This window comes from Protopterus annectens, chromosome 8.part0, assembly GCF_019279795.1.
Source record: "Protopterus annectens isolate FY-2018-M chromosome 8.part0, PAN1.0, whole genome shotgun sequence".
Taxonomy (NCBI): Eukaryota; Metazoa; Chordata; order Ceratodontiformes; family Protopteridae; genus Protopterus; species Protopterus annectens.
Genome location: NC_056741.1, coordinates 826,627,045 through 826,640,458, shown reverse-complemented (window position 1 = coordinate 826,640,458; position 13,414 = coordinate 826,627,045). Strand labels below are relative to the sequence as shown.

The window sequence follows — 13,414 nt, the reverse complement described above, 5'->3', positions numbered from 1 at the left end:
TCCTCATTGCCCCATTCTGGCCTCGTCAAATTTGGTTTCCTTTTCTTCAAGCACACCAAATTCGGGAACCCTGGATCCTGGACCCGGAGCCGGATCTACTGACCCACTCATCAGGGGCTCCCCACCCGTCTCTTCTTTCCCTCAGACTAGCAGCTTGGCTGCTCCGCTTCCCTTCTTAGCCAGGTCTGATCTTCTTTCCCCTGCGGTTCAAAATATTCTAGTGGCTTCTCATAAAGCTTCCACTACAAAAATTTACACTAGTAAGTGGAAGCGTTTTGTACACTGGGCAAATACACAACATTTGGATCCCTTAATAGCCCCACTGAACAGAGTCTTGGAGTTTCTATCCGTACTATTTCACCAAGGAGCTTCTCCTGCCACTTCGAGGGTTCAATTGGCTGCCATTTCAAATTTTCACGTGGGAGAAAATGGGGTGCCTATTATGACTCATAGGCTTTGTAAGGCCTTTCTAAAAGGGTCTTTCCATATCAGGCCACCAGTCAGGGTTCCTACAACACCATGGAATTTGAACCTCCTATTATCACAGCTAATGCTACCACCCTTTGAACCAGCCTCTTCCTGTTCTTTGAAGTTTTTGTCATGGAAAACCCTCTTTCTGGTAGCTATCACATCAGCCAGATGGGTATCAGAACTTCAAGCTCTTTCCGTTAAACACCCATATTTGATCTTTCACTCTGATGTGGTATCTCTTCGCACTAATCCATCCTTTCTTCCCAAAGTTTGTTCTGTCAATAACATTAATCAGTCCATTGAGCTTCCCACATTTTTCAAGAACCATTCCAATAAGTTGGAATATATGTTACACAAGTTGGATGTTCATAGACAACTCAGATTTTACTTGGATAGAACAAAGGATCACAGAAAAACAGATCAGCTCTTTATAGCTTTTGCGGACAGCAGAAAGGGCATGGCAGTGGCGAAGCGAACCCTTTCCGAATGGCTATCCGATTGTATTATTTTTGTTTATACTGCTTCTGAGCAGAGCTTACCCGTCAAACCCAAAGGACATTCTACTAGATCAATATCTTCATCCATGGCTCATGCGGCCCGCCTACCGTTGGACACTATTTGTGCGGCCGCCACTTGGTCTAAACCACATACATTCATTACTCATTACAAAGTGGATAGGGTTTCCAGGGACAGGGCAACCTTTGGTTTCACTGTGCTCAGGAACGTTCTTCCGTGAGTTTCTCAGGATCATGGAGCTAGGGATGCTACCCATGTGTAAGAACAAACGGCGAGATTGAACACTCTCGCATATAGAAGTTATGTCCTTACCATAACGTTCCATGTGGAGTGTTCATCTCGCCTTTGTTCTTACATTCCCACCCTCCCACCCTCAGGAAGAACGTCCAGTTTAGGTGTCTGGTTTGGTTCTCCCGCTTCTATTTCTCTCAGTTGTTACGGCTGTTTTCAGCTATGCCTTGGCATGTATGTTGCATGCTTCATTTCCGTTGGGGTCTGGTTTATTTGCAAACTAGATCTGAGGTAAAGGCAGAGGGGAATTGTGGGAGATAGGTTGGTCTCGAGCTTCTTCTTGATGCAGAGCTTTGCCAAGCGGCCGACTCTGAGCCGAGGATCGGCTCCGAACTCATGTGTAAGAACAAAGGCGAGATGAACACTCCACATGGAACGTTATGGTAAGGACATAACTTCTATTTTTTCCTTGTTCGTCATCGTGAAATTGTTGTGAGTGTGTTTTTGGGTATCCCTTCTGTTCCGGCGGGCTAGACCCATTTAAATTAGAGGACCTAGTCCTCCTTTTTTGTGTAAAGTTTATTTGATTCTTTTTTCTCTGTAGAGAGTAGTTTTTTTCCCCTTGTTTTAGTGTGTGTAGACTCCCAAAGAACCGTTTGAATTAGAGATTCTTTGACTGTTTGTTGTTACAGTAGTTTCCTGCCTTTGCCGTTTTTTTCCGGCTAGGTTCCTGTTGCTTGTGTTTTGAATTTGGTGCATAATTCTCTGTTAAGATGTGTAAGGATCAAAAGGAACATAAACCTTCGGGTTTTAAAAAATGTTCTAAATGTAACTACAAGATGTCCATTACAGATGTAGATTCTGTTTGTGTGTATACTGCCTAGGGGCAATTCATTTATAAGAGTCCTGTAGTTTTTGTCATGCCTTCAGTCCGAGGGTGCTACAGGAAAGGAAAAACAAACTTATACTGAAGGGTCTCCTAAAACCTTCTTTTGAGGAGTCTTTAAACTCTTCCTTTAGTACTCAGTCTAAGGCTTCGAAGGCGAAGAAGAGATCTCCAGCTCCATCTGTCTCCACAGAGCCTCCTGAGAAGACTTTGAAACTGGATTCTACCCCCTCGGCTCCTATGTCCTCGGGGCCACAGTAGGTATCTGTTGTGCTGGAATTGACTTCGGCTCCAATTCTATTGGAACCCATTCGGAGCTGGTCACCCAGCGTTAGGCATGGGTCTCCAGACAGGAGATCCCAGTCTCCATCTCTTTCCTCCAAATCCTCCAGGCTTTCTGATTTGGATGTTGATAGGGTGGTTCAGAGGCTCCTGCAGTTGCCGGTGTTGGCAAAATTATTTTCGGCTCCGACCCATTCAGCTCCGATGCTTGTACTGATGGTTCCTCCGAGCACTTCCTTGTCTTCGGAGCCGGAGTGCTCCACTCCGAGTGATGTTCTTGTGCTGGCTCCGATGCCCTTCAAGGGTTTATCGGTGCCGACGTCCGCTTCAACCATGTCGGATCCGTCCTCTGGTTTCGGAACTCGGGTCTCCTCTGTCGGGGCCGAGGGGGATACTTCGGGACTACTGTCTGTTTCGAGCCTCCCTTTAGGCGCATTGGCTCGGGGAACCCCAACTCCGGTCGTGGCCTCGGAGGCCGGTTGGTCCTCAGATTCGGGGGGACCCGCCTTCGAGGCCATGAGGAGCGCACTGGCCAGATCTTCAGTTACATCACCCGGATCGGTCATTCTGTCCCCTTCCATCCCGGCTAGAGCCTCTGATGTCCCCCTATTAGTAGATGGCAGAGCCCAAAGGTCTGGGGATTCCCCCATGAGTGGTCCCCAACTTTCTGAGGGCCCCTTGGAGTCCATGCCTGAGGAGCCCCCAAGAAAGAAGTTGTGGAAGAGGAAGCACATAGACTCCCAGGACGAGTCTCTCACTTCTGATACCGACCTGGAGGAGTCAGAGGGGTCCCCCAAGTCATCCTTTGATGACGTCTCTTTCTCCGACATCCTGGAGATTTTGAGGCAGAGAGGCGACTGGCCGTCCAAGACCCCCTCTGAGGAGGAGTCGGTATTCCTCAAGGCTTTTGGTGCTCAACCTTCCGCCTCCTGGGTGTCTCCACCCTTCGAGCTCCTGGATTTAATTTGTTGAAGGGTGTGGGAGAATCCTGATTCGGTGGAACCGGTACCCAGACGACCTAATAAGTTTCTTTCAGCTCCCTCGGGGAAGGAGTTCCTGTCCAAAGGGGTTTCTGTAGATGCCATGGTGGTGGCGGTGGCCACTCAGCAGGAAGTAGCCGAGTCTTCTTCCTCCGTCCATCCTCCTAACAAGGAGTCCAGGAGTATGGACCAGTACGGGAAGCATACCCTTACGTCAGCGACCTTCACCCTACGGTCGCTGAATTACCTTTGTCATTTTACTCGGCTCCAGAGAGATCTCCTTAAGGAGTTAGGAGATACTCTAATGGGTAACATACCTGAGGCGTTAGCGCAGACTGTTAATGCCCAGTTGTCTACCCTTGGTTCGATTGTCAGCTCGTCCATGAGACTCATATATTATGCAGCCGAAGGGGTGAGTAGGGCAGCTAGTTCAGGAGTAGCCCTCAGGAGGCAAGCCTGGATGTGCCTGTATCATTTCGTGGAGGCCCTCATGTCTTCCTTCACTGACTCCCCCTTTGATGGGTCTTCACTCTTCGGGACCAAAGTGAGAGAGACCCTCACCAGATGCGAGCAAGAGGGAAAGACTCTGTCTGCTGTAGGGGTCCGTTTTTCCCTCTGTTCTAGGCCTTACCCCAAGGCTCAGAGAGGAGGGAAGATGTGGTTCAAAAAATCACAAAAGTCTTTCCCTGCAGCTCAAGATGAGTCCCCCTCCAGAGGCAGAGGAGGGGGAGGCTATTTTAGAAGACGTTGCCCCAGGGGCAGAGGAGGCCCCCGCAACTCGGGAGACCGTGATTCCTTTCTCGGGTCTTCCTACCATCGTTCCTGATGTGTTGCCCGACTGTGCTATTCCTGAGCCAGTCGGGGGCCACATTTCCTTGTACCCAGAAGCCTAGGGAAGCATCACCCAGGATCGATGGGTGCTTCGAATAGTTACCGGAGGTTATACCATCCCCTTTTTATCAGAGCCCCCCCCAATCAAGAGAATCCCGGATATTCCACCCAGTCAGAGGGATCACGCAGCACTAGAAATTTCAAAGCTGCTGGAAAAAGGAGTCATCAAACCTGTCCCCTCAGACCAAATCGGATTAGGGACTTACTCAAGACACTTTTTGGTGCCAAAAAGAACAGGGGACCTGAGACCCATTCTGGATCTCAGCCGACTGAATTACTACGTTCTGAAGTCCAAGTTCCGAATGGTCACCCTCCAGTCCATTTTTCTGTTGCTGGGAAAAGAAGTATGGATGTGCTCCATTGACCTCAAGGATGCTTACTACCATATCAAAATGGACAGGGCATCCAGGAGTCACTTACGCTTCCGGCTGGGAGCCAGTCATTTCTAGTTTTGTGCCCTGCCCTTTGGTCTCACCACAGCCCCCAGGGTGTTCACCAAGTATTTGGCGGTGGTGACAGCTCACCTGAGACGTCAAGGATTCCAAGTGTTTCCATACTTGGATGACTGGCTCCTCACCGCCCCCACCAGGCATCTTCTCATTCAAGCCAGGGAAGCTACCATTACCCTTTGTCAACGACTAGGAATTACCTTGAACTGGGGAAAGTCTGCCTTGCTGCCCTCATAGCGTGTCACATTTATAGGCGCAGAGCTAGACACCGTTCGAATACGGGTGTTCCTGCCCCAAGAAAGGATAGGAGTGTTGCAGAGTCAGGATCATGCATTGTTACCCCTCAAGAAAGTTCAGGCCAGATGGGTTCTCCAGCTCCTGGGATCCATGGCAGCCACCATCATGTTAGTACCTCTAGTCAGATTACACATGAGGCTTCTGCAGTGGCTCCTCTTTGCCCAATGGTCCTTTCAGGAATTTCCCCTTTCCCACTTGATCCTACTCACAGATTGGTGCAAACAAGACCTCTGTTGGTGGCTATGCTACACCAATCTGGATGAGGGAAAACCGTTTGTTCCTATGTCATCTGTTGCCATGATGACCACGGACGCCTCCCAGATGGGGTGGGGGGGGCATTATCTTGGCAGGACGGTCCAAGGCACATGGCAAGATCACGAGGTACATCTGCACATCAGTGTTTTAGAGATGAGAGTGGTGTTACTGGCGTTGCAAGCACTTCAGAGCTCTCTTCCTCTGGGAACGATTGCAATTCACTCGGACAACATGTCCATTGTCTGGTACCTAAACAAGCAAGAGGGAAGCAGATATTATCCCCTGTGCAGAGAGGTCATGCGAGTGTGGCAATGGGCAGTGTCTTCCCAATGGGTTCTAGTGGCAACACACATTCCTGGGAAGGCCAGTGTGATAGCAGGCAGGCTGAGCAGAGCTTTTCTGATGCCTTACAAGTGGTCTCTGAACCGCCGGGTTGCGGAACAGATTTTCAGCAGGTGGGGTCAGCCTTGCTGCGATCTTTTTGCCAATCCCCTCAATGCCAAGTGCAGCAACTACTTCACACTGATCCCCCCCCCCACAGGGGGAGTCACCCAGGAACGCTCTAGTCCACGATTGGCCCCCTGGTCTGCTCTATGCTTTCCCTCCATTTCCTCTGTTACCAAGAGTGATTCAGAAAGCCATATCCTCTGGAAGTAAGATGATTCTAATTGCCCCACACTGGCCTCACCAAGTCTTGTTCTCTTTTCTTCATCAATACACAGTGGACAGTCCTTGGATTTTGGACCCAGTACCAGACCTACTGACACACATGTCGGGACAGTTCCATTGCTCCCTGCGGACCCTCAGGTTGACAGCCTGGCTACTCCACTTCCATCGTTAGTCAGACTTCATTGTTTTTCACCTGAGGTAGTGCACATTTTATCCTCTTCTCATAAGTCTTCCACCAGGAAGATTTATTCCAGCAAGTGGAAAAGATTTTCTATTTGGGCTCATGCCCAGGGACTGGACCCTTACACAGCCCCAATTCCTGCTGTTTTGGAATTTTTATCCATGCTCTTTCAGCAGGGTTCTGCTCCTGCTACCATTAAGGTCCAGCTGGCTGCTATTTCTAATTTTCATACCTCTTACGAGCCCTCTTTTATGGCCCATAAACTCTGTAAGGCCTTTTTGAAGGGCACCTTGTTACTCCGGCCTCCTGTGTCAGAACCTATCATGCCATGGGATCTAAACTTTGTTTTGCAAGCCCTGACTTCCCCACCTTTCGAACCGGCTGCAATCTGTGAATTGTCTTGGAAGACTGCCTTCTTAATAGCCATTACATCAGACAGACTGGCGTCAGAGCTACAAACTCTGTCCATCAAATCCCCATATTTAATCTTTCATAAGGACAGGGTTTCCCTGAGACCTAATCCGTCCTTCCTTCCTAAAGTAACATCTACTGTTAATCTCGAGCTGCCAGTTTTCTTCCCTCAATTTTCCAATAAGGCAGTGTTTAGATTTCATCAGTTGGACGTACACAGGCAATTACGATTCTACTTACACAGGACAAAACAACTCCGGAAGTCCGACCAACTGTTGGTGTCCTTTTCAGAAAATAGAGCAGGTTCCCCTATTTCTAAGATTACAATTTCCAGGTGGATTTCAGATTGTATTTCCTTTATCTATTCGTCAGCAGGCAGAAATCTACCATTCCCCGTCAAGGCTCACTCTACCAGGGCTGTTTCCGCGTCGATGGCTTACCATGCCAGGCTATCTTTGGATGATATTTGTGCGGTGGCCACGTGGGCTTCTCCAGACACCTTTATTGCTCATTACAAACTAGATGTGGCTTCTAGGGGCCGGGCTTCTTTTGGTTCCACAGTTCTCAGGAGTATCTTCCTTTGAGCCTCCCAGGATAGAGGTGCTGGGGACGCTGTCCCGTGAGTAAGAATGTAGGTGAGATTGGACCACATAACATCAAGAAGTTATGTACTCAACATAACGTTCGATGCATGTGGTCCATCTCGTCTCACATTCTTACGTACCCTCCCACCTGCCACCTTCCTGGAGGAGATAATTGGTCTTGAGTACCCTTCAATGTTAGTTGTTTTTTCTTTACTACCCTGGATAGTGTTCTACCTTCCTGGATTGTGGTTGTGCATGAGGTGTGACTGTGGATTGCTGCAAACTAGATCTGAGGCTATGGAGCAGTGCAACATGGGATACCTGTTTAACCAAGCCAATTAGAGACTTCGTGCTAGAAAATGAAAGTTGGCCGAGTTGGAGCTGATACTCTGCTCCGAACCCGTGAGTAAGAATGTGAGATGAGATGGACCACATACATCGAACGTTATGGTGAGTACATAACTTCTTGTTCACCCTGGGTATTACTCCAGTGGCTCTGCTTGATAGAGGCACTGGGAACTAATGTTGGGCGGCACGATGCCAGGGCACTTCTCTGGGCTAGGCTTGTAAAGGCTCAAGGGCTGTTAGCTTAGTACATACCTATGAACCGTAACTGTAGATGGTGGAATAGATCACTGTTACAGTACTACAGCCTTGCCAACATTCCCCTTCTCATTTTTTCTTTTATTACTCCTTACTGAATCCTATTCCTCATTTTCTCTCTGTCTTCTGGCGAGGGTGGAGTTCCCTTTGTTCCTGTCTCTCTTTGTCCAGCACATACATATCCAAATATGAACCTTGGTTTGGTATGGTTGCATACAGCTTCTGCGTACATCTGCTTTTATATCAGCATGCTCTTGTGTTTCCTCAAATGTACATGGAAAGGGCCCAAAGGCATTTGTATACTGGCTAGATGTCTGGATGTCCGATTATTGACAGGATATGTTACGTATAGCTTTAAGCTACTGCAGCAGTGATCTATTCGAACATCTACTGTTATGGTATGTTTACTTATACAACTGTACTTTTGTGAACATTTTTCTTGTATTGTAGATAATGATTTTTCTTGTTTCATTTTGGGCAGAAAAACTCGTCATGTCAACATTCTTCTGTTTATGGGCTATATGACTAGACCTCATTTTGCCATCATCACACAGTGGTGCGAGGGGAACAGCCTTTATAAACATCTCCATGTAGACGAAACTGACTATGACACATTTGAACTCATTGATATTGCTCGTCAGACAGCACAAGGCATGGAGTAAGTAGAAATCCTGACAAATGTGCAATGTGTTTCTTGTATGTTATTTTCTTTAGCTGACCGTACAGCTCTGCTGTTTGCTTTTACTATTAGATGGTCTCCCTGCAGTATGTCCTCTTTATAGATGTGACTTGCCTTAAGTCATAGCATATGATTGGCTTTTGGCCCATCATAGTAGTGTACGCTTAACCTAATCATTTTCTGACCTACTTGTCCTTTCTTTGGTCCTGCATGCATTTTTCCTTCACTGTCTGTTACATTGCTAGTCTTGTTATGCACTGGTGGTGGTCTAGAGGGAGGAGAAGGAAAGCAGACAAGCTTTTAAGATCCTCCAAACTGTCAAAACTAGTCTTATTGAGGAAGTTAAATGTCTCCGTAAAGTGTTTCTCTTGGTAATAAGTTATGTAGCTGCTATTAGACACAGAAGGACTAAATCTGCATCTTTAGATTGGATTAAGATTTTAGAGAAGAGTATTGAAGCAAGATTATCAAGAAGGATCACCAAAGAATAAAAGTAAAGACTTAAGTAACTGATGGCATGAATTTGTATTTCCTTAAACAGCAAACTGAGTCATAATCCAAGACTGTCTTGGCATAATGTCAGAAGACTGCTTATACTGTCTTCTCCTCTTCTAATATAACACTTGAATTGTTTCTACAGGACATTGCCAAAGAATATTGTAACTGGTTTGTTAATGCTGTGCTTTTGATTCCTTCTAGCAATATGGATGTGGTACATATATCAGAAATTAATTCATTTATTTTTCAACTATCCTTTATACTTTGCACGGTGTTCAAAAACTGCTTAAAACCCAATCACCTTCACTGTCTGACTTTTCTACTTGCTAGGTATCTGAAACTACCAGTTTAAGGATTTGAATTATTTTTGTTCCATTTCCAGTAATTGTTCTGTACATGATTACTGTATCTCAGACTAATAAAACCTGACATAGTAGTTTCTAACAAAAAAAAATGAGGCTCATCTGTGTTCTGATCATTTTTATCGTATATCTTTTGTGAAAGTGTCATTCTATTGCTGGGACTTTCAGCAGTGCAGAATGATCAAGGAAGTTTTGGCAAAACTTTTGTTGATAGTAGAGTTTTTGATCCAGAGTTACATGCCCTCAGAGTAGGTATATTTAAATTTGGGAGGTGTAGTGGACCGGCGCAAGGAGCTTGCCATCCCACAAAAAATGTATCCCAGAAGTTGTTTCTGCTATTTATTTTCGATTATTCAGCACTCTGTGATAGAATTCTCAATTGCCCGATATGATTACTATTTATTATCACTGTTTAAGAAGATTGAAAAGTGTATACATGGTCATATTCATTATTTATCAGAATGTCGTGGCACGTTTTTATCAGTACAAAGTGGCTTTCATCTGGGGCATAACACAGGGTTAGCTCAATTAACTTTTCACACTTTTTACTTGGAAAGCTGTGTCATGGGAATTAAGTTAAGAGCAGTATATCTTGACTTGTCAAACGATTTGAAACTTTTAACCTTATTGTTCTCGTGTATTGTCTCATCGGTTTTTGATTTAGTGACTCTTCAGTAAGATGGCTAATTAGTTGTCTGTAGTAAAGATCCCAAATAGTCAAGTGGACCAATACCACATCTTCTCTTGATTCAGTAGTCATTCCCCAAGGATTGTCCTTGGCCCCATGCTGCTTACCATATTTTGTAATTGAACACAAGAACCAAACACATTGAACGTCATATAGTCTATGAAATAAGTGTAGAACATTGCTGTAGAATAAAAAGCAATGGTGGTTATTATATAAAAAGTCTTAGTTTGATGAATCCGACAGACTTGTGGCAAACCGTTAACCATAAATATCAAATGCACTTGAAAAATGAATAATAATCCATGATACCGAGATGTGACGACTACATGACTAACTGTGCAGAGTGCAAATATGTATATTCAAACAGTTTGAAATGGAAGTTATCTACTTAACACAGAGGGATAAAGGTGAGGACATGGGTTGCACTTTTTTTTACTGTTGACTAGGTAAAGTGTGTGGTACAGGATGGGTCACTGTCTAGAACCTGTCCAGTGTAGGTAGTTCCCTAATCTGTTGTGACAGCCTAACAGTCCAAAAGAGTTCCACTAGCTAAAAGAGGAAATGGTCATAGATCTGTTAATATTTATCTGAACTGAACTGATTCATATCTGCTTTTGTTTTAGTTCAGCATGTCTTGGAAGAGATAGCTATACCTCTGAACTAAGAGATCACATGTTCCCCAAAAAATGTTTACTGAGTCCCATGCAGAGATGTTTAGCTAGGAGTTCTGGCAATGACTACTGCTTGCACTGCCCAGAGTCTACCAGAAGCTATACACTATGAATTTGCTTTGTAGACCACTAGCTGACTGTGCAAGGGAGACCAAAACTCATGAAGAATGAACAGCAACCAGTTTTCTTTTAATTGTCAGAAATGAAGTGAAATGTCTGTAGAAAACGATACACTGACCATATTTTCTGTATAATGTACATAGGTTAAGATCCAGAGTGCTGATTTAAGAGTAATTTCAGCTGGCAAAATACAAGATGCTGAAGGGAGAAGGAGTAGAAGACATGCCATAGTTGAAGTTGTTTCTGGAAATGCTGTCTTTATATGAGAAACACTTGATTCAAGTATTGAAGAAGTGCAAAAGCCTTCTTTGGTAGTGTAACCGGTTTCACCAGTTTTGTGACTTAAGTTTTAAGTGCACAGTCCTCCCACATAACCTTATATCAGTTTGCAGAGCAAGAGGATATTGGCACTGACAAGGCTCTTGACAGAGTTCCATTTCATTCACATGCTGAATGCACATGAGTAGTTTTCATACTAGACTGCCAAATAATTTGCTGAGGTAACCTGTTGTGGTACCAGAAAATTGAAGTGGGGGATGTATTGGCCTTTATGGTGGCTTCCAGCCTTGTCCAGAAAGTCTAGAATTAGCACATACTATGAAAAAATTGTGCAGTGGTCATTGCTTTTCTGCAGAGTTTGAGGCCTACAAACCCTAAACCTCTTTCTTTAGCTGAGGTAACCTCTTTCTTTAGCTGAGGTCAGCAATGCCTGACAGTTTGGAAATGCTGACATGCTTACCATGTTAGATGCAATGGTTTAAAGATTTTTAGCTTCTTAGTCCACTGTAGTTGTAAGGAATGATAATGATGTGGCTAGCAGTTCAGCAGTGTAAAGGTAAAAAGAGAACCCCTATTTGCCCCACAAGAGATGGTCTTAATTTCTACCCTGTGTGGACAGTGCCAAAACGATTCTCCCATGGGGGTTGAAACTTGATTCTTTATATCATGACACATCTTTAGGAAGTTTAATACCCAAATGCTTTTTCATCTGATCATGAGTATGACAATGAATGTTTTAGTGATATTGATTTTTTTATACATACCCACAGGATCAAGCCCAATGGCTCCCTCTACCTGCAGTCAGTCAGACTATTCATTCTGTGGTCTCAGGAGCTGGGCATGTGAGAGGCATATGGCTCATTCATTCCTGCCTGGGAATCCCCCATGAGCTCATGTCCTTGAGGTGAGAGTCGGGTGGTAGGGAGCAATTCAGCTTTGTTGTTCCTGCGGGGCAGCCATACTCTCTCTCCCTTCAGCAGAGCATCCTTCTCTGACCTGCATCTTCTCTTCCAAGCTCTACTGTAGTTGTACTCTTGAGGATTCTCCTCTGCTCATCGTGCAACTTGCACATGGTAGTATGGGCTTCTTAGACTTTTGCACTGTGGGGTAATACATATTGATGTCCTGACTGAGATCACTGTTGTAGTATTCCAAACAAGTGGGTTATCACCATTAACTGACCAGGATGCCAAAGCTTATTTTTCCTATGGTCATACATTTATTTTGTGACCTCATCTCGCAAGTGGGCCGCATAGGCAGACGTATGAGTGTAGATTCCCCAGACTGCTTCACTGCCAGCTTGAATGTAGGTCATGTGTCTTTCGGACTGATCATTTTTTGGTCATTAGTACAGTGGTTTCTTAAAAAGCAGATAAGTGTCCCATTGGGGAACCTTCCTTTACTTACCCAAGTTGTTTTGCTATTTCTGTGTTAGATGCCGTATGGGAGGGATAAGTGTCAGTGCAGTAGGCAAATCTTATGCAAAGATCTTCATATCTTGGGCCTCTTGTGACTCTGTGTGGAACATGACTTCAGGGCCTGTTCTGTTTCCCAGTTCTTTGTGTCAAAGACTTTGCAATGTAATCTGCCTTCACTCAGTACTTTCCTGGAGACCCAACATCTGAAGCTTTTGGCCCAGTCCAAGGTAGAGGATCCTGCTTCCCCAGAAATACCTCAAACCCACAGGGAAAAAAAAAAAAAGGTCAAAAGGCCTAGGCCGAATACTCAGTCTGGACAGTCTGATAAGGTTGAGTTTCCAGAATCCATGGTATGTCCGACTGCACCTTTGATGCCCTCTACCACAGTCCCACCAGAGGCTGGGCTGGCATCAGAGGGCCTTACAATTGTGGAAACTACATGTACAGAGAAGGTGGATGAACAGATAATCTTTTTTGTTAGAAGGGACTCCAGACCTGTACAAAAGCATAAGAAGGCACCAAAATTTTCAGAAAAACCACAGAGGAATCCCACATCTGGGAGGCCTCCCGTAGGAGGAAAAAGTCACTGTGACCATCTACAAACCACCACCCCTCGGTCCTGTCCTGCCTCTCTCCAAAAGGCTATTTCTGTCAGTCTCAGTCTGGGAAAAGATCAGTACAGACAACTGGGTGCTTCCTGTCATAAGAAAGGGTTATGCCATGTCTTGGAAAGAACTCCCTCCATGGAATGGTATACCCCCCACAAAAAGTCCATCTGCTACCACCCATGCTCCAAGAATTACAGGCACAAGATGCTATAGAACCAGTGCCCACCAATTCTGAAGGAAGAGGTTTTAACTCCAGACTCTTTCTAGCCCCCCAAAAAAGAGGGGAAATAAAGACCCCATACTGGCTCTCTCCCTACTAAAGGCTTAGAAGTGCCAGCCTTTAAAATGCTTCCTCTGCACACACTGCTGCCCTTCATATTTCCAC

At 45.2% G+C, this 13,414-nt stretch overlaps 1 protein-coding gene across 2 annotated transcripts in view; it reads left to right on the top strand.

Annotated features, from left to right (window-relative positions):
* The window catches only part of ARAF (A-Raf proto-oncogene, serine/threonine kinase), a 1,692,569-nt gene that overhangs the window by 1,087,969 nt on the left and 591,186 nt on the right, over positions 1–13,414 (top strand). For both annotated transcript variants that reach the window (XM_044080303.1, XM_044080302.1), the window contains exon 9: positions 8,188–8,364. In XM_044080303.1, coding sequence (XP_043936238.1) covers positions 8,188–8,364 — 177 coding nt within the window. The remainder of the gene's footprint in view (positions 1–8,187; positions 8,365–13,414) is intronic.